This window comes from Urocampus carinirostris, chromosome 7, assembly GCF_059441175.1.
Source record: "Urocampus carinirostris isolate Australia breed hairy pipefish chromosome 7, RoL_Ucar_1.0, whole genome shotgun sequence".
In the NCBI taxonomy this organism is placed as follows: Eukaryota; Metazoa; Chordata; class Actinopteri; order Syngnathiformes; family Syngnathidae; genus Urocampus; species Urocampus carinirostris.
Genome location: NC_142355.1, coordinates 12,977,457 through 13,003,391, shown reverse-complemented (window position 1 = coordinate 13,003,391; position 25,935 = coordinate 12,977,457). Strand labels below are relative to the sequence as shown.

The 25,935-nt window shown below is 38.2% G+C and overlaps 2 protein-coding genes across 3 annotated transcripts in view; both read left to right on the top strand.

The window, feature by feature from the left end:
- The window catches only part of LOC148362374 (DEP domain-containing protein 7-like), a 28,750-nt gene extending 27,015 nt beyond the window's left edge, over positions 1–1,735 (top strand). The window contains exon 12 of the mRNA XM_088339780.1: positions 1,398–1,735. Coding sequence (XP_088195906.1) covers positions 1,398–1,597 — 200 coding nt within the window. The 3' untranslated portion in view covers positions 1,598–1,735. The remainder of the gene's footprint in view (positions 1–1,397) is intronic.
- Positions 1,736–3,422: 1,687 nt separating this feature from the next.
- Positions 3,423–18,781, top strand: tcp11l1 (t-complex 11, testis-specific-like 1). 2 transcript variants are annotated; one of them, XM_088339240.1, is made up of 10 exons: positions 3,423–3,636; positions 5,853–6,049; positions 7,822–7,954; positions 8,033–8,153; positions 10,140–10,360; positions 13,526–13,662; positions 15,780–15,949; positions 16,057–16,238; positions 17,457–17,629; positions 18,212–18,781. In XM_088339240.1, exons 2-10 carry the CDS (start codon positions 5,905–5,907, stop codon positions 18,433–18,435), a joined length of 1,506 nt encoding a protein of 501 aa, XP_088195366.1. In that variant the 5' UTR covers positions 3,423–3,636; positions 5,853–5,904; the 3' UTR covers positions 18,436–18,781. The 2 variants fall into 2 exon arrangements, with proteins under 2 accessions (XP_088195366.1, XP_088195367.1); XM_088339241.1 differs by having other exon boundaries at positions 3,423–3,663.
- The last annotated feature ends 7,154 nt before the right edge of the window (positions 18,782–25,935 follow it).

The window sequence follows — 25,935 nt, the reverse complement described above, 5'->3', positions numbered from 1 at the left end:
GGATTATGTTGGGTCTTAATTTCATCTCATCTCATCAGCTACACTGCTTATCCTCAGTAGGGTCGCGGGGGTGCTGGAGCCCATCCAAGCAATCATCGGGCAGTAGGCAGGGGACACCCTGAACTGGTTGCCAGCCAATCGCAGGGCGCACGGGGACAGACAACTCACTCGCTCATACACACCTAGGGACAATTTGGACCGGTCAATTCACCTGAAATGCATGTTTTTGGAATGTGGGAGGAAACCGGAGTGCCCGGAGGAAACACACGCAAGCACGGGGAGAACATACAAACTCCGCACAGGAAGTCTGGAGCCACGCAGGAGGTTGCCAAGACATGAACTGTGCCGCACATGCGCTCACCACTGCGCCGCCGTGCTGCCCCTTAATTTCATTATCAACTTTTATTTTAGTCACGTTATTAGATATGATCAAATGTTGTTTCACTTGTTCTCAAATGAAACTGAACATTGTGTCAAATGTTTTGAATATGTGCGGCCATTGGGTGTATATCTTTCAGGACGACCGAATTACGTCCCACAATGTGATGTCAAGTCACATTTATTTGTATAGACCTTAATCACAATTTGTCTCAAAGGACTGCACAGGTTATAATTACAGCATCCCCTGATCTTAAACCAACGTGCAGGCAAGGAAAAAGTTGAAACCTCAGTACAAGGAAAGTAAGAAACCTTGAGAAGGGGCCTCACAAGTGGTAATCCCCCTTCCAGGATGACCGGGGTACAAAAGATTTAGCATTGGGTAACGGTACACAAAACATACTGAACACCAATAAATAAATAAAAAAATGTTGTTCCCTTATTTCAAATCAGATTGCCCTAAATTAGAATGGCCTAATTACTTCACATGATGCCTTTATCGTCATTCAGTTCAGAATCTTATGCACTTCGTCAATACTTTGCAAGTCGGCTGTACCACAAATTGGTCTATTGTCCGACAATATTCTCGCGGCCCAGCCCAATGATAACATCAACAATTTGGAAGCGTGAATAAATATTGTGTGACGATGATACCTAATGCCTTTTCATGTGTTGTCTGTATCCCTAGTGTTCTTTTGGATAGGAGCTGCCACACTCAATGCCGTGATCTGTTTTCGATTCCCGTTGCATCCATAGTTATGCAATTGTGATCAGCAATACTGTATATTTCGACTCCTCAATTTTATTTTCTGTGGAATCCCTGCTCTTACAGTAGTTTTAATTCCACCATCCACCTTATAATCCGTTGGGTCTTTTTATGAGAAAAAAATGCCACAAAATATAGCACTTTAAAATTACCAGTCGTAATTTTTCCTCTCATACAGTGTGAATTCAGGGTAATTTGTTGGTTAAATATTTATTATTGTAATTCTCAGAAATCATAATATATTTTTCTTTAGGCTGCCAGAGTTTCAACAGAACTGCTGTTTGCTCTTCGAAGGCCAACACTAATCAGGAACTCTGGTATTTGCTTCACTCCATTCAGCTGGACACAAAGATTTCTTCCAAGGAGAAAAAGCGTCTACTTAGGCAGTTCAACCAAGCGCATGCGGAAATATTTCATGAGTATTTTGGTGAATCTGCTCTTGACATGCTATAAGTTTTGTTATTAGCCTTTGATTTAAAATTTAAAAATAAGTCACAGATGAGCCGCACAAAAGTATTTGGTACATTTACTGATTGAATTGTGCATAGTTGTAAAAAATAAAGATGTTGGAATTTGGATGCTGAAATAACATTCCTGCTTTGGTTTACGTACAGTGCGTCTCCTCAAATTTCATGTTTGTTTTGATCGTTTCAAATTGTGTACGCAGTATGACGATTTTTGGAAAGGGATTTTTTTTTTTTTTTTTTTTTTTTTTTTTTTTTAAATAGTTTTATTGTTAGACCGATCTCATTTAGGCCGTATTCCAGATCCTCTGTCAGCAGAGGAAAATGTAATTGTAGATTGCTAATATTGTCAAATTTAAAAGAAAAAAAATATGCTTTATTTCGATCTTACAATGATCTGAGTTAAACTGTGAGTTTTGATTTTCAGCTCTGACACTCTGGAACACAGGTGTCAAAGTTGCAGCCCACGGGCCAAATCAGGCCCGCCGAGGTTCATAATTCGGCCTAGACAAGCGCAAGGGGAAAAATCAGCTGCCCTTTGAAATACTGTATGTCCATTTGAGCTTGACAAAGCTAGGCACCAATCGCGAAGCTACTGGACCTACTCACTTTCTCACTTTCTCTTTCTGACTTTTTCTTTGATTTATCCCTCTTTTTCCATACCTCTCTTTATTTCTCCAACTTTTTTTCTATTTGCCATTTCTCCTTTTCTCTTTTTTTGTACTCTGTCAATTCATCTTGTTCCCTTGCTCTTCCTTTCTTGCTCTTTTTCTCCTCTATATACTAGGGTGACCCTACGGATCTTTTCTTGACTCTTGGGATCACTAGTAGACCAGCATTTTCGAGCGAAGGCTCCGGACCGGAACATAGGGGGAAATTAAAGCTGAAAGACATGAGGGAGCAAGTCCATGCATGATTTTGTATACTACCAACAGAACCTTAAAATCACATCTTAAGCTAATAGGGAGCCAATGCAGGTTAGCTAAAATCACAGTAATGTGATCAAATTTTCTTGTCTTTGTTAAAAGCATTGCTGCAGTATTTTGTACCAGCTGAAGGCTCTTGATTTAGGATTTTGGAAGGCCGCAGAGTAGTGCATTACAGTAATCGAGACGGGAGGTAAATGCATCAATTAAAATCTCTGTGCTCTCCGACTGGCTGGCAACCAGTTCAGGGTGTCCCCTGCCCACTGCCTGAGGATGGCTGGGATGGGCTTCAGCACCCCTGCGACCCTATTGAGGATAAGCGGTGCAGATAATGAATGGATGGATGGATGGATGGTTATTATAGTTTGGTGGTTGCATTCCTTAACCCCTAGGATTGTAGGGGCACCATTTCCTGTGGTGTGTCTCGGGCAATACAGCCTGATGGTGCCCATCTCTCTACTTGGTGAATATGGTTTCATTATCATTGGAAATATATCATTAAAACAAAAACTAAAGAACTCTTTGGGAGCCAAAAGAGCTGGCTTTTCTTGGTGAGTCAAGCCGAAAAATCCGGTTCTCAAGAAAGAGCCGGAATTCCTATCAGCACAAAAACAGACCAGCGTGAGTCACAGGCGAGCAAAAGTGCCTCGAGCTGACGTCATGTGCCCCACCCCAAACCGGAAGTCACAACGCTAAAAGGAGAGTAACGATGTCTCACAAAGCCTTTTATCCTTCAAACATTTAGGAGCCTCCATACTTATAGCGCTTGATAACTTCATTTCGTTCTTTGATCATGCTTGGAGAATTAGAACTGTTTCAAGAGCAAGTGGAGCTTTGCGCGTCATCAGTGACGACACTTATCTAACAACCAATCAAGTCTCGGTACACTCTTCTTTACTTCCTGGATTTCTCGACATACGCCCAGAATCTTATTCCATTCACTCGTTTAATCTTATTTTTCCTTGTTATGGGAAGGCTTTTCTCTTTAAAAACACGTTGTGGAAGCGTTGGAACAGTAATATTTTAAGTTTCAGCAGCAGACTTGAGGGAGCAGTTGCACATCCTTTCTTACGCAGGGTCGAAATACATCAAATCATTTAAGGCAAGTCATATTATTCCAAGTGCTGATGTAAGTATGGTTTATGACGTTGCGATCAATACAAATTCAAAATGGTTGCTTGCATCGCTCTTAATTTTCGGGTTTGTGTGACTCCATCACTAATCTATTAGTTTAAACGACCATCATTTATTTGTTTTGATTCGTAGCTTTTGTGAAGTAAACAACCAATATTTTACACCCAACATTCATAATGTGCTTGTAATAATCAGTGTTAGGTGCGTTACAGTAAAAAACAATTTAGCTACCGTTCCTAGTTACTTCGTTCAAATTCCGTTACCCCGGATTACTGGCACTCAAAAGTATTGCGTTACTCCGAAAGTACGAATTACAAATCATTTTATTGTGGCACGAAGGGTTTCCAGTTGCTTGACTTTAAAGTTGCTACGTATAAAAAGGTTCAAAGCTTAAAATGAGTAATTACTATTACAATTGAGTGGAATAATATATTGAATATATAATTCATTTTGTGCATAATATTGCACTATTATTGGTAATATGCTGACCAAATGTGAATTTCCCTTCGGGGATGAATAAAGTATCTATCTATCTATCTATCTATCTCTATCTATGGGACAAACAATAACCTGCCGTTTTTGTTCTTTTTCGTTCTTTTTACTCATTTGTTTTTAGAATCCTATTTCCTCTATTGTTTCTTATTCTCCCTAGCTTTTTAATTCTTTTTCCCACTTTTTTCTGCTATTGTTCTTTATTTCCCTTTTTAATTTTTATTTTGTTTCATTTCTTAAGCTTTTATATATTTTTTTCTTGCTTTTTCTTCGGTTTCTTTTTTCCTTTCCTGCTTTTTTCCTTTCTCTTTCCCCTTTTTTCTTTTCTTTTCTTCTTATTTTATTTATTAATTGCTTTTTACTTCTTTTTTCTTGCTTTTACTTTTTCTTTATTTTTATTTTTCACTTCATTTACTTTTTTTAAAAACATTTATTTTGGGTTTTTTTTTCAGTTGGGTCTTTTTCATTTTTTGGATGTATTTTTTTGTGTAAATAACACAATAAGCGATAATATATGGATTCAAGCAACAACAAAAAACTTGAAGAGCCGATTGGGAGCCTAAAGAGCTGGCTCTTTTAAGTGAGCAGACCCGAAAGAGACAGAATTTCCATCACCGCAACAGGTGACACCTACTTTAGGTGGAGGCAGCCCTGTTCTCTGGTTTTTATTTTTCTTCTCTTGTTCCACAGACAACATCTGGGCTGGTGACCAAGTCTGATTATGTTTTAAAAGCCACTTCCGTATATCCATTGTTTTAAATGAATCGAGCAACAATGTCCACTCTCACAGATTAATTCATGATATTCCAAAATGCGAACAACTTTTACGTAATCACTTCAGTACGTAAGGTTACATGGGGACTGAGATAACATTAGAGGTAAGATCGAGCCTAAAACATCTAGCTCGACCCCACATGGCCCGCTGGTACAAAAGCCCGAACCCGACTAATTAACTTGATTTGAAGGGCTGGGTCTGGAGTTAACCCGAAGCTGCATTTCGGCACCAAAGTACTTTTTTTGGCCGATGTCTGTGAGGTGCTGAAATTCAGCGCCAAGGTGCAGCTTTGGGTTTACTGCCGGTTCGGTCCCCTAATCCGAGTGTGCACTTAAGCGTGGTGCCGCCCCGAAGTGTTACTCAATTAAAAGTACAGTTACTTCAGGATAATATCACTCAAGTAGAAGGAAAAAGTAGTCATCCAAATAATTACTTCAGTAAAAGTAAGTGCATGCTGTGCCTCCACGAAAAAAAAAATGCCGAAAAAGAAGGCCGGCCCGACTTAATGATTTAAAATTGATTTTCCCTTTAATTCACGATTATGACACTAACGCCAGACTTCGAATATACTGTATACAGAAACGGATATAACGTGACGCGCATGCGCATATCATGCTTTATCGTCGAAGCTGCAATACAAACAAACAAATGCTTGATCGAGGTTGCCTTATATCTCCGTACCCAGGCCCAAGGTCTTACCTCTATCTGACAATGTGTGCTGTAGAATGCGGGAAAGTCCACGCTAGTGTACGCTGACATACACAATACTATATGAATGGGATAGCATATGGACTGCCCAGGCTGCCATCACTACTACATCCAGTTTTTTTGGATGTTCCATGAACTTGTTGCTTTGTAACATTAGTTTGTAGCACCTTACTCCCAGTCGTGACCTGGCACTCGTCTTTTTTTTACAGAAAATTTCAAATAGTCACTGCATTCGGCATTATATACTCTCCAGACCACAGCATGCCAAATGAGGCTGACCAAATTGCTGGTGGAGGAGATAAGAAGGCAGAGGAAGGTCCACAGAATACTTGTGAATCGGGGCAGTCGGTGAGGAAGCAAGTCCCAGCAAATACATGTCCACAAACACAATCAACTGCTCCACGAGGTAAGGAATCGTGAAATATTCTTCTGTGACAAAAATATGTCAGCACTGTGATTTTGAAGGGTTTCAGACGTTTCTCATAATATTACTATTATTATTAATAATAATATTAGTAATAAAACAAACTAGATTTTTCGAACACCTATTCATTAACACATCACAAAGTGGAGGTATTCCTCTGTAGTTGGATTCCAAAGCCAAAAAAACATAATAGGTTTAAAGTGTGCCTTACTTTGCAAAAAGTATATGCAGGGAAGTCTGGAAAAAAAAGGATTTGTTTACACCACAGGATCCAATGCAACCAGGGTTTCATTCACAATAAAAATACATTACATATGTCTTTTATAGTACATCAAATAAAGGCTATTTGTGTACAGTTAGTTGTGATCGTGGATATCATAGCGTACATTGATTCAGCTCCGGTGTTGTGACTTTTTCCTCCGCGTTAACAAACGCATTTTGTAGAATACGATTGGGCTTTGTTTTAATGAACGCGTTATATAGACTACGATCTCTTAATTGTTTTAATTAGCTCGCTTTATTGTTTTAATAAACTTGTTATATAGAATACGATTGCTTTTGTCGGAAGCACAGCAGAATGCGCGTTCACGCGAGTGGGGGGGGATTTTGCAGGGGAGTCGGATTTAGGCACTACACCGTACCTGGACACAGCGCGTTTTAATGTATCCGCCTTTTCAGACTCGTCCTTCATGTTCATGTTTCATCTCGTAATGACGTTTAACACTTGACGTGTGAGGTACAACGCTCTCGAGGCATAATGCACAAACAGCACGGTCATTTTTTGCACAAAGCCCCAGTCACCTGTCCACGAGATTTTTTCGGAGCTGTCGTGATTCATACATCAATCGCGCGGCGGTGTTTCTGTGGGAGGGTTAAAACAGATCTTGATGCACCACGCAGACACGCGCTCACCGTAAAGCCGCTAAACAACACAGCATGCAATGAAAATGTCTAAATTTCAGGTAAAAATGTGCATTTAAAAAAGAATCATTATTATTTTTGCTGTATTCTATGTAGTATTTTATATTGAAATAAGTTGTAACTTACTGTGTTTTGTTGGGGTGGGACCACATGCTGTGGTCAAGATTCGATTGTATCACAATACTGTACTGAGGTGCCGATTTGACTTGTATCACATTTCGTTTCTACAAGTATTGCAATTTGAAATAATTCATGATTACGATTTAATTTTCTTTCCTATAACTGAGCAACTGAAAGCATACTTTTGAATGATGTTCCAACAATGCACATCAGTCTGTGACAGTCAGCCCGGAAGCTGACATTTATAAGAACAGGTTTACAGCCAGAAAATGTCTAAAACTGAAATGTCAATGTAACACAAATGTGGTTCTTTAGTGATCCTTTTTACAGTTGACACTGTGAGATGATAAAATAAAATAAAGCTTCTAAATATAGGTGTCAAACTTACAGCCTGCAGGCCACATCCGGCCCGGTGTACAACTATACCTGGCCCATCAAACCATTTTATATACATTTTATATACTGTATATTTACGTAGTGCAGTGGTAAGCACATTCGCCTTACACGTGAAAGGTCCCCAGTTCGAGACTGGGTGGAAACATATGTAGCTCTGGAGAGGGATGGGCGCCACCAGGCTGTACTTGCCCAAGGGACATCACAGGAAATGGTGCCCCTACGACCAGTACGGTTAAGGGATACAACCAACCATCCCCTTTTCAATATGATGCACTTTGAAATAAAAAAAAATATTTTTGTTATTTCCCCCCTCTTAGCCAGCCCACCTCAGTTTGCGTCCGTGGAAGAAGTCATGGAGACAGCAAAAGGAGTCGCCAATATGGCTTTGGCGCACGAAATGGTTGTTAACCCGTCTTTTCAATTTAAACCATCCGAGTTTCCTGAAGGAAGGTCAGATTGTTTCCCGCAAGCTCCGAAAGTACATTGCAATTATTCCTTCACGTGAATCCGTTCAATGCATCTGTACAGTTTTGAGCGCAGGGTAAAAGATATTTTGCACCAAGCATTCTGGGATGTACTGGAAGAGCAGCTAAAGGAGGAGCCCCCACAGTATGGTCACCTCATCCAACAGTTGGCAGAAATTAAAAAGGTAAAGTCCAGTTGACTGTGAATCTGCTATTATTTAGCTAGACCAGGGGTTCCTAACCTGCGGCCCATGGGCCGGATCCCTCCCACCAAGTGTTTAAATCCAGCCCGCGAAACAACACTGAGATAAGCACAGGAGATCTGTTTGTCAGTCTGTCTGTGTCTCTCTCTTTATCTTTGTCTCTCTCTTTCTCTCTTTCTTTATCATTTTCTCTCGTTATTTCTTTCTTTAGCATTTTCTCTTGTTATTTCTTTATCATTTTCTCTCGTTATTTCTTTATTTCTTTTTTTTTCTCTTGTTATTTCTGTCTTTCTTTCTTCTTTTCTCTCTCTCTGTCACTCCTTCTCTCTTAAGCTTTCACACTTTCTTTTTTTTTCTGTCTTTCGCTGTCTCTCTTTCCCTTTAATAATCTACTCATCCGGACACAGTGAGAATGTATTTTCTACCACGTGTCCCTCGAGCTCAGATGAGTTTGACATCCCTGAGCTAGGCCCATTCATGTTACAAGAAAACAATGTTATAACTTAAGATTAAAAGCGTTGGAAATGACAAAAATCACAGCAGTGTATTTGAAAATACAGTATTTGAACTAACTAACTTACTAGTATACTTTTTTTATGATATTTGAATATTTTGACTTGGGATATTTGAGCTTTCGCCATAATCAGCAATAATGAAACAATAAAAGACACGCGATATTGCAGTTGATTTATGATAAATCCAGAATGTATGGCAATGTTTTTTAATTGAATAAAACAAAGTAAAGAACTTTGTGACAATATTCTAATTTACTCAGACTGTCCTGTTTACCATCAAGGAAGGGGACATGTCCACATCATTTGGGTTACTGGATTTATTCGTGTCTATATGCACTTGTGTATAAAAGGCACCCCTAATTTTTTGTTAGAAATGGTGGAAAATTTTGTTTTACTTTTACTCAGCTCAAACTAAGCATTGTGAGTGAAATACTTTGTTAAACATGTGCGGCCATTAAAAAAATAATTTATTGACAACTTAAACTATGAACACAATAACAACATAACATTAAAATGTATTTAGATAATGTCCTTTTTTAAAGTCCGATTCATCATCAAGTTCTCCTGGTTGTTTTTTCCACCTCATGCCTTCTCACGTTTATACTTTTAAGACAACTTTTGGTTTTCTCTGTTCTTTAACATTCCTCCCTTGTTTAGTGGAAAAAGTAGTGTGATATCGAGATTAAATCGAATGTCTTTTCCAAAGTCATCCATATCACTGCTGGTCTAGTGGTAATGATCCTGCGCTTTCAATGCCGCAACCTGGTTTCGATTTCTGTTGCCTCCAACACTGAGGTTGTGGTCAGATATTGTCCGTAAAACCTCTGATTTAACGCACACTCAAACTTTGAGTTATTTTTTAGGTACAAAAACTGTGTGTTATACACAGCTAGATCTAATAATGTTGATTCACTTAGAAACATTTTTAATAAAATGTTCATTTTTACACTTTCACAAATTTTACAGTTTCCTTTTTTTTCCTGATTCAAAATCGTTTATCATTTTCAAATCTTTATTTTTGCTCTGGAAACATTTTTCACTTCGGTATGTTTTTTTAATTGTCTTTTTAGATTCAGTTGAACAGGATTGACAAATTATCATGTACATTCAACTCTGGCGGAACAATACCAATAAAAAACAAGTCTCAATGTTCTGGGAGACGCTTTTAGCCCCATCAACCTCTTAATCAGACGCATCGAGATTATTATGTGCAAACGTACCAGAATATTTTTGCATCCTATTCAGTTTTACCTGCTCATCTATAAAGGGCTACTCAAGTGGGGGCACAAGCTGCCTAAAAGTTTCAAATCCCTGGAAGAGAAAATATATGCAAAGAAGCAATGATTTGGACACATTGGCAATACATACGGAGATATACCGTGGTATATGACATAAATGTTGAGCCTTATAATGTACTAGCCATAATTGAATGTTAATCATGATTTTTCTGCAGACTTTGCTATCTTTCTTGGTAACGGGCCGGAGTCACTTGCCCTCCCGGATTGAGGAAGTTCTTGACCTGACTCTAATCCAGCAACAAGCGGAAAAAGGAGCCCTGGACGTCGGCGCTTTATCCAGTTTTATTATTGAGATGATGGGATTACTTTGTGCCCCTTGGAGGGATGAGGACATCCGCAAACTGAAGGAGATCACGGAGTTTGTTCCTTTGCTCAAGTAAGGCTGAGAAAAGTTCTCTTTTTTTTCATCAAAAGCTCAATTTTGAAGTGAGAAAATGGATGGATGGATAGGAAAATCCAACTTGTTTGTGCTCGTTAACAATAGACCAGACTTTCCAGGAATTTGCGATGATTTGCAACTACAACTAAATAAATAAATTCAGTGCCTTATTGCAACTTCAACCAAAAGCTGCAACCTTTTTATCCGTGCTCCACACTACTTTTTCAATTTCTTGGCATTTGAATTTACTTGTGTTGAGAGGTTGAGTGTTAAGTTTAAAATTTAGTTGACAATCAAACTAAGGAGAGAAGACACCAAACAATTTCGAACCTTGAAGGAGGACAGGGAGAGAAGCCTTCAGATAAGAAAGTCCAACCATTTCTAAGAGCTCTTACCTGAACCCTTTCTTTTTTATTAAATCTTCAAAGCAGATCAGCCTTAAAGGGTGTGGCTATCACAGAACAGCAACATAATTGGCCTATAGGGACAATGATTTAAATAGCGCATAATAATCTAAAAAAAGAACAACTGTCCAAAATGATAGACAAAATAAAAAACAGCCCTAGCATCCTCAGCAAAGCTCTTTGCAGGTATCCAATAATAAAAACAAAATTAATATTTTACATATCATTCCCCTTTTTTATATCTCACCACAGAAACAAATAAATCATTGTATCATACATTAAATGAATCATTTACTTAACAGCTTTTGAGTTTGGCATAGCCTGCTGAAAGTTAGTAAGTCTTGTGCTGTCCTAAAAAAGAAAATTTACCCGCACTGGTAGGACTAGTCAAAATATTCACGTGGCGCCCTTAAATGTTGTATAATTGAAATCAAAGTAATCATTTCTTTTTCACATAGGGTTGTTTGAAGTTCTTTGTATTATTTGTTTTCTGTAATAAGTATTGAGAAATACAATATCAATCAACAAAAAGAGAAAGTTGCAACTAGTTATTTCAGCTTTGCTCTCATAGAACAATATTACGTTAGAATCTAAGATAAGCATCCCAATAAGTGCCATCAGTTTTTCTGTCTTTAAATTTTCAGCATTCTCTACGGTGAGTAAAGATGTTTATTTTTAAGATGGCACATTGAGATTGACGAATTAGGCTTATTGACGAGTATTTAGCAAATTACATTCACGTTAAAGGTTTCTTAGGTTCCTGTTTCAGTCCTGTTGGTTCTGTGTACATGTTTGGCCCATGTTTCTGTGTTTGGTTTTGTAACTATAGACTGCGTAAACGCTTTCTATAAGATGGCTTGGGTGGTAACGATTGCACTACAGCTCAAAATTTTGGGGATTAGATATTTCCTTATTTTTAGGGTAAAACTAATGTTTTTTTTTCCAATGATAATCATAAATGACCCCATGTGTTGTTAACGTGTGGTGAATTACTATTTTTGCTGCAAATGTATGGTTATTAATGCAGTTTTCACATAGGCGTAGCGAGGCCCATTGGGTGAAATTTCTCCAGATTACTTCAACAAATGAACAAGTTAAATGCCAAAGGTTTGCAATGCTGTAATTGCTGCAAATGGAGCATTCTTTGACAAGAGCAAAATTTGAAGGATACAATTTTTAATTATTTCTAACCAGGGTCAGCCTAAGTCTTCATGGAGCCCAAAGAAAAATTAGCAAAAGTAGACTTGATAATTTACATACCTACTATAACTCATTCCATGTTCTAATACAGGATGGCCAACTATTTGGAGTCGGGGGCCGCATTGGGTCGAAGATTTTGGGCCATTGGGCCGATCTCGGAAAAAAAACAAATTTTTAAATTTGTGAATAAATTACATGCAGACATTTTAAACATTTACATGGTATAGTTCTTTTGAACTCGATTAGTCTCATGAAATTGGTTTTGAAACGATCAGATTTAACGCAAAATAATATATAAAGTCCCTATTTCAAGCAATTCATTTGATATGTGGTTTTCAAACGTTACGGTAGTTGTACTTTTGAAAAAGTATTTTTTAAGTATATCTGTAGTCGGATTTTTGTTGAAGTTCAGTAGTTTTTTTTGCAGTACTACTATAGTTTTATTTTTGTATGATTTCTGCTGTAGTTGTCTTGGTAGTTTTTCCATATTGGTAAATTCTTAGTATTTCTGTAGTATTATTTTTGTATTACAGTACTTTCATGATTTCAGTGTATTTGTCTATTATGTTTGTATTTTTTTTACTATTTCTGTTTTATTTTGTAGTATTTCTATTGTAAAATTTTTGATGGACATCTGTAGTATTTCTGTAGTAAAGTATTTCTGTAGTTTTATTTTTGTAGTATTTTTGTCGTATTTCCATAGTAGAATTTTTGTAGTATTGCCCTAGTTGTTGTATTTTTGCAGTATTTTTCTTTTTGCGTTTTGTATTATAGTATTATGAAGTGGTATTTTTAAAGTATTTCTGCATAAACATTTTTTGTGTATTTCCAAAGCAGTATTTTAGTAATATTTTTATAATTTTTTGAAGTATTCACATAGTATTGCTTTTTTCATATTCCTTCAGTATTTTTATAATATTACTGTAGTTGTGTTTTTGTAGTAATTCTACGGTAATATTTATATGTGGAGTATTTTGCATCATAGTATTTTAGTAGTTTTTATCTACTATTTTTTTTCTTTTCCAAATGAAAGCAAAATAATATAAGGAGTCCCTGGTTTTCAAGCACTATATTTAATATTTAGTTTAATAATTTTTCTGTCAAAGGTTTTCTGTTTTAGACACACAAAAGTGACATTGAGGACAAAGATTGCTCTCAAAAAGTTAAACGCTCTTTATGGCCCCCTAGTGGTCGCGGGGCCCTAAGCAGCAGCTTAGTTCTTTTATGCCTTGGGCCCGGTTTCTAACCCTCTTTATGTCTTTACTCGACTTTCTATTTATTTTGAACTGATTTGATAACTAAATCCATCACTTCCAATTGAAAACCAAAATTCTCTGGGTAACCCCAAACATTTGAGCGGTAGTATGGATAGTTTGGATTGATCTGTTATACATATGACTTTAGGGTTTGTTTATAACCAGTATTACCCATTCTCCTCAAAAGGTCAGCTGGTATAGACTCTATTGTTCACCCCTGAATGTTGCTTGGTGAAATAAAAGGAATACACACATAAACCATTCCACACAATATTCTCACATGTTTGTCCTGCCATTCTCAGAGCCATATTCTCCGTTTTGGACCTGATGAAGTTGGACATGTCTAATTATTTTGTAAGCAGCCTTAGGCCTCGCCTAATGGACCTGTCTGTTGAGTATGAAAGAAACAAGTTCCAGGAGTTTTTGGACAGACAGCCCAGTAAGACCTTTATACTATTTAGAGTTGTCATTTTCAGATATACCTTTAAGGTTATCCCCATATTTTGTCTTTATTGTCAGTTGCTCACCCGCTCTTTTTTCTTTTGCAACCTGTGTTTTCATTGCTTGATACATTTATGATTTGACTTTTTTTTTATTGATTAAAGACAATTGTGTATTACTATGTACAGTGAAGTAATTAAGTATTTGAACACCCTGCTATTTTGCTATTTCTTCCCCTTTTAAATCATGGAGGGGTCTGAAATGTTCATCGTAGGTGCATGTCCACTGTGAGAGAGATAAACTAAAAAGAAAAATCCAGAAATCACAATACATGATCTTTTAACAATTTATTTGTGGGATACAGCTGCAAATTAGTATTTGAACGCCTGTGTATCATCTAGAATTCTGACCCTAAAATACCTGTTAATCCGCCCATTAGAAGTCCACCTGCACTCCATGTATATTCCTGAATCAGATGCACTGTTTGAGGTTAGTTAGCTGCATAAAGACACCTGTCCACCCCATAAAATCAGTAAGACTTTACCTTGTAACATGGCAAAGACAAAAGAGCTGTCCAAAGACACCAGAGACAAAATTGTACACCTCCATAAGGCTAGAAAGGGTTACGGAGCAATAGCCAAGCAGCTTGATGAAAAAGATATTAACATTCATTTTCTCAGGTGTTCAAATACTTATTTGCAGCTGTATCATACAAACAAATCGTTAAAAAAATCATACAGTGTAATTTCTGGATTTTTCTTTTTAGTTTATCTCTCTCATGGTGAACATGCACCTATAATGAAAATTCCAGACCCCTACATGATTTTTTAATTTGGGAGAAATAGCGGGTGTTCAAATACTTATTTTCTTCACTGTATGTTGAGGGAGACTCTCAAAACGTTATAAACTTAAACAACTCACTGGAAATCCACACATTATATTGCACTACTTGTGAGGGTATGTGGCCATCCGTCAATTTTAATGTTGGTGGCATTTTATTAGGAGTCAGAAACTACCCGCAGCAGTGAACTAAGTAAATAGAACATTTTTAAAACAACAGAAACTAAAGTTCAATTAATAATGTAGACATTGGCCACAGTAATGATTCCAAATAAAAATGAGTGAAAAAAAATGTTGACTGGAAAGATAAAAAATAACTAAAAATGTTCGAGATCTAAGTTATGTTTTCACACATTGTAGTCCAATGGAAATATTTGGACAGTGTCTCAAATTTTGTTATTTTAGCTGTACAGATAACTAATTCCAAAATACAACTAAATAACTAATACGGGCTTAAAGTGCACAATCACTGTTGCAATTTAAGACCTTCCACATCCTAATCGGAGATTTGAGGAATTATAGCTCTCTACACCTTTTATACCGATTTTTCAAAGGACCAAAAGCAATTCGACAATTGACTCAGAAGGCTGTAATTGACTCAGAAGTCTCCCTTGTTAACCTGTCATCATTTAAGTAGTGAAAAGGTCTGGAGTTAATTGTTGATGTTGAATTAAACATTATGGTTTGCACTTCAATTCTGGTCAAAATATTCAATTTCAAGTCAAATGTAGTTGCATGTAGAGCCCAGATTGTGAAAAATGTGTGTCTGTCTAAATATTTTTGGGCCCAACTGTGAATTAACAAGCTCCTGATGTGATGAGCTCACATCAGTTTAAAAATAATCATTTGAAAAATGTTATTTAAAAAAAAAAATCCTTATTTGTTTCTAATCCCTGTGTCAACACAGCACTGTTGCTGGTTTTTGTTATGGAGCATTCTCTAGATTCATGATCAATCTCCTTGCTGGTCTCAAAACTGTTGTCTTCTTTTTTTTTTCCCTTAATTTTTTTTAAGAATTTTCTTTTCATCTAAATAATTTATTCTATTTGATTTTGACCTGTTTCTATTTACAATGTTGTGACTTGCACAGTTTTGCAATTGCAAACTCTATCCCTTTTGTCTGGATGCTTTAGACTACATTGACAAGTGGCTGAAGGACACAATAAAGAACTTAAGTTATCTAAATAATTCCCCTCATAAATTTTGATCTTTTTCCATCGACAATGTATTGACGTGCAAAGTGTTGCAATTGAAAATTCTATTACTCTTGTTTAGATGCTCTAGACTACACTGACAAGTGGCTGAAGGACACAATAAAGAACTTAAGTGAGGCCTCTTCCACTGGTGCCTCATCCGATCCTCCTGCTCTCCTTCCTGCTCGTGTACATAATCATGCATATTTAAGACTGCTAAAATGGGAACATCTCTCAGAGCCCTTCCCTGAGGTAAACCCTTTTATAACTTGACACAGTGTGTGACTGTTTGAGAAAAACGGATCACATTTTCTCAAAGATTTCCTTGCACTTTTACCTATTTGTCTTTTGCTACCTAGACGTTGCTGATGGATCAGGCTCGGTTCCAGGAAATACAGCAGATGACTGAACAACTGGTTTTACTCTCATCAGTATTACTCATCCTTTACACGACCAAGGGGGAAGCCATCTCGGGCCTTCCTGGGCTCATGGAGATGCTTAAAAACACAATTAATGTCATGCTTGCAGACATGCACACCCCGTAAGTACAAGCATGTGACATTGATATTCTTTAATGTTCAAAATTAACTCACGGGAAACAAAACCTCCATGCAATACAGTTTTTCTATCTTAAGTAGTCACTTCAATTTAAGTCATGTTTATTTGTATAGCTCTTAATCACAAGAAGTCTCAAAGGGGTGCACAGATCATATACTATGACAGACTACAGACTATTATTACGCCATCCCCTGATCTAAAACCTACATAAGGGCAAGGAAAAACTCAAAACCTCAGCATGAGGAAAATAAGGAAACTTTGAGAAGGGACCGCGCACAAGGTAATCCCCCTTCCAGGAAATCAAAATTCAAGAGCGGTCTTGCATTACAAAAAAACCCCAAAACATCTCAATTAGTGTAGACATGCATGTTTTTGCAATGTGGGAGTAAACCAGAGTGCCTGGAGGAAACCCATGCATGCCCGGGTAGAACATGCACAGGATTCGATCCCATGACCTCAGAACTGTGCCACAGACGCGCTAACCACCCAACTCCCAAAATATTGTTTGAAAAATTTTAAGTAAATGCGACTTTATTCTAAGAGTTTATGAAATGAAAAAAGGTAGCAAAATTTAACATCTTACCCAAGGGCCATCAACCTTTTTGAAGCTGAGCGCTTCTTTGTTAATGATACCAGTTGATGTGCATTTCTAAGTATTTTATTAATTTGTTATTGTAATGATATTGGGCAGCACGGCGGCACGATGGTTAGCGCGTGTGTGGCACTGTTCTGAGGTCATGGGTTCAAATCCAGCTACCAACCTTCCTGTGCGGAGTTTGCATGTTCTCCCCGTGCTTGCGTGGGTTTCCTCCGGGGACTCTGGTTTCCCCCCACATTCCAAAAATATGCATGTCAGGTTAATTGGCCGGTCCAAATTGTCCCTAAGTGTGAATGAGCGAGTGAATTGTCTGTTCCTGTGTGCCCTGCGACTGGCTGGCAACCAGTTCAGGGTGTCCCCTGCACACTGCCCGAATATGGCTGGGATGGGCTCCAGCACCCCGCGACCCTACTGAGGATAAGTGGTACAGATAATGGATGGATGGATGTTTTGATATTACCTGGTTGTAAATGTAAGTGGGATGAAAACAAAAATGTATGAAACTGTAAAAGTAAAACTTCACAATTTTGCTGCATTAGCAAAATGAACAACTAGTAGCCATGTTGTGTTGTGTCATGCAAGTATCATGTTGTACTTTTCAAGGTCTTTCAACCTTCAAGAGACCCTGGTGACCACCGGTGAGAAACTTTGCATGGAACTGAATAAATGTTTAAGTCAGCATGGCTATACTACATTGACAACTGAGCAACAAGACACTTTGAAGGGGCAAATCTTGGCAACATGTCAGCCGGATAACACAGTCCGCCAGTTAATGGGTAAGTGTTTTGAAAGTTGAAAAGCCATTGTGCCCACTGTAAAAGGAACTTTATTCATTTATGGAACAATTTAGATCAGGAGTAGCCAACCTTTTTGAAGCTGAGAGCTGCTTTTTTTCCATTTTCTTTTTACCAATTAGTGCAAAGGGCACCCAGTTTGATATGCTTTTGTAAAATAACACGTTGCAACAATGTTATTTCCAGGTTAATAGCAAGAGTAGGGTTAAATAGACTCAGTCAACCACTAAAAAATATATTTTACTAGAAAATCACAATGACCCAGCACCGGTGAGCTATTTTCAAACGAGGTCTGCAGGGACCTCAGCCTCCCTCAGGAGACACTCTGGTGCCCAAGGTGCGACGCTTCTTTGCGGATTTTCACGTCTGGCAGGCGCATTCTGGTTTCCATTAACCGAAGAATTTCTATAAGTGTGTTGTACAGCTGTTTTTTTATTCAAATAGTTTTGTTTGCTTTTGTTAATAAGTGATTGATGTTGTTTTTTTATGTTGAGCCCAGATAAAAGCCCAAACAAACGTCAATCAATCAGATTGGGTAAATCTTTGCGTGTCTCTTTCTTCTAGATTCTCGGGTTCAGAGCTACCTACTGGCCACTCTGGAGTCCAGTCAACACAAGACCCCTCCCCCCATGCCTGGAGGTCTAGCACCCATCAGCAAGGAACTAAGAGAACTTGCCGTTCGTTTCAGTTGTCTCGTTAACTACAATAAGCTGGTCTTCTCCCCGTTCTATCACAAGATTCTCCAGACGTGCTTGGCATCAGAAAGTTGTGCAAGCACAGAGACGTAAGCACAACAAGAGTTGTTTTAAGTAGATTTTTAAGATAAAATTCTACAAAAGAACTGAGGATAATGATAAGCAGTCCTGGTTGGTATCTTTCTTTTCATTGCAGAAGAAAATTCTGTTGGACATTTAAATTATACATATAAAATCACTTGAGAAGAGAAATGCAGTTTTTTCCCTGCCCTGCTTAGAGATTAAGTCCAATGTGTTTTTACTTTTAGAAACAAGGATTTAGACATAAAGCTTTGGACCTTTTCTCAATTCTTTGGTGAGTTATGACAGTGGACGGCAACCACCGGTGGGTTGTTTGGAACCAGGCTGCATAGTAAGAAAATAAAATTGCATTATTTTTTTTGGTTTACCGCATTTATCCGTGTATACATGCATATTTTTCACCCGAATAGGAACTCAAAAGATTGGGTGCCCATCATACCCAGGTCTTACGTTACTACAACATGTAATTGAGCACTGATTGATCAGTCGACAAATATCGCTGACCTCATTTGCTCAGCATTGGATTCAATGGGAATCGAACCCAGATCGAACCTTATTTTGTTAGGATTGCAGATTACAAAGGAAACTGCAAAGAATTTTAACTCATCATCACACCATTTACAATAATTATAATAATAATGATGATAATAATAATGAGCCCAGGTCCAACGTGAAAATACTAGATCACTAGGGATCTAGATAAAGTATGTAAAGGCATTAGATTTTAGCTCATCACACTATTATAACTCGCAATACCACATTGTAGAATGTTGTAATGGAGCATTATGGAAAATATCTCAGCCAAATCAATGTTGTACTATGTGGTAACATGATTAAAAAAAGTGTGGTGAGATAAAATACAATGCCTTCTCTCTTGTCTTCTAGATCCCTAATCATCTAGTAATTTCACATTGGACTTAGGCGTATTATTATTATTGCAATTACTGGTAATATTACCAATGTTAGTATTAGGCTAGTTGGCAAGAGTAGTCAGACATTAAACCAGTCGGTGGTACATAATGCTAACCTCTGAGTTAAGGTGCAAATGGTGGGCAATAACCAAAAACTAGAGCAACAAAGGTTTTGGGGCTTTATCTGAAATCCTAAAGGGAAACTACAGTATAAACATTTACATAGAACATGCATACTGTGTAAATTCAATGAAACTATTAAAAAAACTACCTTTATTTCATCGCTTCTGTCATAGTGCAGTCGAGGTATTATTAATCAAGCTGCGTGAGTCAAGTCAGGTCATGTTTATTTGTCTAGCCCTTAATCACAAGAAGTCTCAAAGGGTTACACAGACATCATTAGCATGAAATGTAGGTAATAACAGAATGTCTGGTTGACAGCTTCCTGAGGTCAACATGATTTACATGCTATTGAGGATAGGTTTTTCTTAAGCCTAGATTTAAACACCTTCACTGAGTTTGCAGATCAAATTTTAGAAGGAAGAGCATTCCATTTTTATTTTGACTTTGAAACCCCTGACTTACGTGATTGCAAGTTGTAAACAGTGAATCTTTTTTGTGAACTTCTAAGCTAACAAGGCAATGTTTTGTTTTTCTGATTATTCAAGTTCTCCAACTGATATAATTGGTCCTAGCAGAGTTCTGTCATAGTTCAACATAAGACCCCTTTACTTTGGTGTACAGTAGTAGTTCATGCCACTCCAGGGCATAATGTTGGATATTCTGACCGTGTAAAACATTATTATGAAAATATCCATCCATCTATCAATCCATTATCTTCACCGCTTGTCCTCAGTAGGGTCGCGGGGGTGCTGGAGCCCATCCAAGCTATCTTCGGGCAGTGGGCAGGGGACACCCTGAACTGGTTGCCAGTCAGTCGCAGGGCACACAGGGACAGACAATTCTCTCGCTCATTCACACCTAGGGACAATTTGGACCGGCTATTTAACCTGACATCCATGTTTTTGGAATGTGGGAGAAAACCGGAGAGCCCGGAGGAAACCCACTCAAGCACGGGGAGAACATGCAAACTTCACAAAGGAAGGTTTGATCTCATGACCTCAGAACTGTGCCGCGCTCGCCCTAAACACATTGCCGCCGTGCTGCCCATTATGAAAATATTGCAGAAATACAAAATATCTGTTTCAAGGACCAACTTGGGGTAGTGCATAGGTAGAGTGCAGAAATACTGATTAGTACAGTGGCCTTTTATCCAGGCAGGGTTCGATATATAGGAAGGTAGGTTGGAGTAAAAAGAAAAAACACATTAATCAACTGAGCAAGTTTCTTCCTGTCATATTGTAGAAGGCCTGAGAAATAAAATGAAACAAAGAAATACCACAATAAAGTGCAAAACAGAAGAAAAATCTCAGGCTGATACAGTCCTCTGGCCTGTTTGTCCAGGCAAGTCATTTACTTGGAAATTATTCATCGAAGACAGGCTAAACTGAATACATTTTTATCCGTTTTGTTTTCTAACAAGTGCATTCTATTCATGAAAATACAAATATTTTACAGTATATGCAGGCTGCGCACGATAGGACATTTATTGGCCTAATTGTTATTGTATTCAATGTTGCTTGGGAGTGTAAAAGTTAGACAGTAATAACAAATAGAATATCCTATTCTGTTTTGTAACTAATATAAATGGCTTATACGTGAACACAGCTTTGCCAATAACTTAGAAATAAATCTGTAAGTTGATGGAATACAGTATTTTACAAATTCTGAGGGACATACAAAACAAGTATTTTGATTATAAATTATTCAATACAATTGTAAGGGAAGCTGTAAAGGGATTGTAGTGTAAATCTGTGCAAACTGAGTCAGAAGTTACAAACTAAAGACCCTGAAAAGTTCTATGCTTCTGTCTTCAGTATTCTTGGACATTGATGCTGTTCCTACTCGCGTCTAAAAATTGCATCAAACAGCTGCAGCTCATTCCACGGCTAGCTATAAAACATACTTTTTTTTCAAAGTACAACACTAATAACTGCTTTCCCTCATGTATATGAATACGTTTTTTAAAATATCTTTTTTAGAAGGTTTCCAAAATATGTTCTTGCACTTTTAAGGTTAATACATTTGCAGTTAACCGCCTGGGCTGTAGGGACACTAGTTCCTGTGGTGTGTCTTTGGCAAGTACAGCCTGGCGCGGCGCCCATCCCTTTCGAGGATGTGTTTTGGAATTGGGGTTTGTTCCCCCACTTAAAACCGATTAGGTTAGTTACTTTATTCTCTAGTTATTCCAAAATACCATTCATTCTTTTTTTGTAAATCATTTGAACTATTGCACTTTCCTCTAGAGCACATTGTTTAGTACATTTCATACAGAATCAAGCAAATAGTCACATTGTCTAACCAAATTTGTTCTGGGACATTCAGTAACTAGAAAAGACTGAGTCATGTGTTACAGTCAGGTTTTTTTTTCTTCATCAACACGATGAAAATATTGTATATTTTTATCTCTCGGGCAGCAGAAACATAAACAAAATGTTTTGTGAATCAATTTTATTTAAAATACATTTTAACCAAATTGGAACTGTTTTAAAATGTTCAAATTGTTGGTAAATCTTAACATGCACACTCAAGGAAAGCATCAACACTGACTCACATTGTGGTTGTTTAGTAATCATGAATAAAGCAGTACGTGTCACACGCTATCTATCTCTGTCATCATTCTTACTACCTTAGATGATAAAAAGTTACATTATTCGATAATGCTGCAGTTGCACACCTTTTAAAGAAAATGTCAGATATAGTTATCGATAAAACATTGTGATACTTTATGTTACAATGTGGAGGACCAATCACAGTTCTGCTTCGAAAAACAGGTGATTGTTGGTTTTCTGAGCCTTGGGCGACTTTGTTATCATTTTAGGTAAACTGAAAAATGACATGGATAATTTTTTAACACATCTTTTATAAACAGAATTTCAAATCCAAATTCTATGTTTCATTTAATGAATTCATCATACTTTTGTTTTTTCTCAAAACAGTCTCCTGTGCCTCAATTCTGTACACACATTGTGCATGGAGCAGTACGTTTCCTGTAAAGGATACACTGTATACTGAGGTTTAAACTATATGTGAATCAAATGGTGTTACTTATTGATTGGATTGGTACCTCATTTAAAATAAAAATGGACATTCAAATCATTAATGTGAATTTAGTTCTACATTTATTACTCCCAATGAATTACCGTCACAGTTGCCCATTGCCCTCACTCGGGCCCGCCCGTTTGGCGGCAGCTGCTGCTTGTTGCCTTATTGGCCTCCCTCCTATTTAGACTCAGTGCTCTCATTCACTCCTTGTCAGTCCATCAACGAACATCTGCACCTGCAAGACGTGTATTTTGACTCTGTCCGGTATCCTGCTTGTGTATCCAGTATCCGGTACCGATCCCGTCTGTCTCGTCCTGTCTGTTATCTTGATCTAGTATCCGGTATCGATCCCGTCTGTCTCGTCCTGTCTGGTATCTTGCTCCAGTATCCGGTAATGATCCCATCTGTCTCGCCCTGTCCGGTATCTTGCTCTAGTATCCGGTATCGATCCCGTCTGGCCCGCGCTGCCCCGTACCTTGCTCGTGTATCCGGTATCGATTCCGTTTGTCCTGTCCAGTATCCTGCTTGTGTAACCGGTACCCGGTATCGATCCTGTCTGTTCCATCCTGTCCGGTATCTTGCTGCTGTTTCCATTATCGATCCCGTCTGTCCTGTCCGGTTTTGATCTTGTCTGCCTCTGGCTTCCTGTTTCCTGCGTCTGACTTCTCTGTCTCATTTCTTCCGCCCTGCGATCGCCGAATCACTGGCGTTTGTGTTTACGCGCATGACTGCCCCATTCCCGTAAAATAAAGCTTGTGTGAAAAAGTTACCCGTCTGGGTCCACCCTCTGTTCAGGTTCTGACATATACTTTAAAGTATATACAAAGCAGACGTCATTAGTATAACTACTGGTGTTTGAAATCTGACAGTTCTAAAATAATTGGTTATAATTCCCTATCGTCTACAAATGAGTGAAGCTAGTACCGTACACACCCTTCTTCTGTCATACCTGGGTCAAATCAAGTCATGTTTATTTCTATAGCCCTCAACCACAAAAACTCTCAAAGGGACGCAAAGACTATAACAACCTCCCTTGATCCCAAACCTACATGAGGGCAAGGAAAACCCCAAAATCGCGACATGTTATAAATGAAGAAAAGCGGCCGAACGTAAGGTAATCCCTTTTCTAGTGTCAAAATAAAAAATTATTTGAAGTGCGACAATTTAATTGATTTTTAAGAGGAAGCTCAAGACGTACCTTTTTAGTTAGGATTGATGTAATCCTTCTTATTAGGTGTGCTAAGGTGTCCGTCAATATTTTTGGAACTAAAAAGTCCTTACACACATCTGGTGTTGCTGATGAAACAGAAAACTGTTTTCTAGAAATGCTCTTTTTTTAAGACAATTGCATTTTGTCTCTGTTACGTTTAATCTCTGCCAAAGTACAAGGAAGCCCTTGCACTCATTTGTATTTACCCCAAGTTGGCTTGTAACATGATGCGCCCTGCATTTGGCACTAGATTTGCCAGAAGCTTGCCATTTGATCACAGGTAATGTGAGAATATTCGTGTCTGAAAATCGTGCGCTTATTTTTTAAAATTTGTCATTAAAAGATGAAAAATTGTAAAACCATCCTAAGACTTTGAGAAATTGTTAACATCAAACCTTTCACATTGCTCTGCCATGAATGTTGGCACTTAAGTCTGTTGCTGATAGAGATACTTTTAAAAGTCAGCGACAGCTAAACATATTCAAGCACTTGTACTCTTACTGATTTTATTTTTAGCATCTATATTAAAAAGTAAAAAGGACGAATTGTATTTTGAAGCAAATGATGATATTTACAATCGGGAATATGACATAATATTAAAGGGATAATGTGTAAAATGTGGTGCCTCCTAGTAGTACAAAAATAATCATCCAGTAAAAACAAACATTGGTTTGAATACTAGGGAAAAATACATGAACTATCCTTCCAATGATCATTTTTATAAAAAGTCATAGTTTGAGAAATTTCTTTTACACCGTGGAATCCCCACTTAAGTCGGTGCCATGTTTGTCCGGCATCCTGCTGTATGACTGGCCCTCGCTCGTACCAGATAACACAGTGCCAGCTAGTGGTTAAATATTACACATTGGGGCTTTAAAGATATCACTAAATGAAAAATAATTGTAAAGTGTCATGGCGGATGAGTTGCTGTTGTAAATCCTGTGTAAAAGGGTGTGCTCAAGGTGAGTTTGGAGTAATTGGAAGGGACGAAGCCCCCGCCCCCAATCTAACGAACAGCAAGACTTTCAGAGGGTGTGCACTTGGCACCAGGACATCCTGAGCTGCAGTTCAATTATGAACTTTGTCATTGTTTCTTCGGAGTTGAAGCCACAGTTTTTGGACACTCGGCTGAAGAGTGGGGCGAAACACTGATCCCCACCTGGGTTAAATCGGCTGCGATTGTGGGGGGAGTAACGCTCCTGACCTGGCAGACCCATGCCTTTTATGAGGGTCTGTCTGGGAAATTTGTCAGTTTCCCCAGTCGAAGAGAGCTTCAATCCCTATCTCCAGCAAAACTTTTGCCCATGTCCCGGGGGATGTGGAGAACATTGAGGCTTAGTGGACCATGCTTCCGTGAAAAATCTGTTCCACTTCTAGGGACTCCGAGGTAAGCTCTTGTGTCTTTGAGGTTGAAATGAATGACGTGGTCAGAAAACTCGTTGGCAAGGCTACATGGGCGTATGACGAATGAAATCCACTGACAGTTCTTAAAGGTTCTGGATGCTTTGGTGCTATCATGATTGACATATCTCTGAAACATCGCATGGACTCCAGGGACAGTACATCTGCATCAGCAAACAGCGGTGTTGGTTCCCCTTTTTAAGAAAGGGTAACTAAGGGTGTGTTCAAACTACAGAGGGATCACACTTCTCAAGTCTCCCTAGTAAAATCTATTTAAGGGTACTGGAGTGGGTCCATCAGGAAGTCGAATCTCCTATTCAAGAGCAGTGTGGTTTTATTCCTGGCCATGGGACACTGGACTTACTCTCAACTTTCTGCAGGGCTCTTGAGGGTGTATGGGAGTTGACCCATCAAGTCTACATTTGTTTTGTGGACTTGGAGAAGACATTTTACTTTTTTTCTTCTGGGATTCCAGTGGGACTTGCTTTGGGTATATGGTGTAAATGACTGACTGATCCAGGCAGTGTAGTCTTATTACGATCGGTGTCAGTTTGTTCCGCAACACCTCTAGTAAGTTGGATTATTTTCCAACGAAGATTGAACTCCACTACAGCTACCCATTGTCACCGCTTTTGTGCATCACATTAATAAACAAAATTTCTACCAATAGCGGAGGCATTGAACAGGTCCATTTAGGTTACCTCAGCATTGTATCTCTGCTTTTTGCAGATCATGCAATGCTGTTGGCTTCTTCAAGCAGTTGTATCAAACTCTCAATGGAGATATTTGAAACTGGGATGTAGATCAGCACCTCCAAATCTGAGA

What these genes read in the sequence shown, in the direction of transcription:
- tcp11l1 (XM_088339240.1), top strand. Translation starts at nt 5,905, where the DNA reads ATGCCAAATGAGGCTGACCAAATTGCTGGTGGAGGAGATAAGAAGGCA. An exon ending in ACAATCAACTGCTCCACGAG is followed by an intron (nt 6,050 to 7,821) that starts GTAAGGAATCGT and finishes CCCCCCTCTTAG; the next exon opens with CCAGCCCACCTCAGTTTGCG. An exon ending in AGTTGGCAGAAATTAAAAAG is followed by an intron (nt 8,154 to 10,139) that starts GTAAAGTCCAGT and finishes ATTTTTCTGCAG; the next exon opens with ACTTTGCTATCTTTCTTGGT.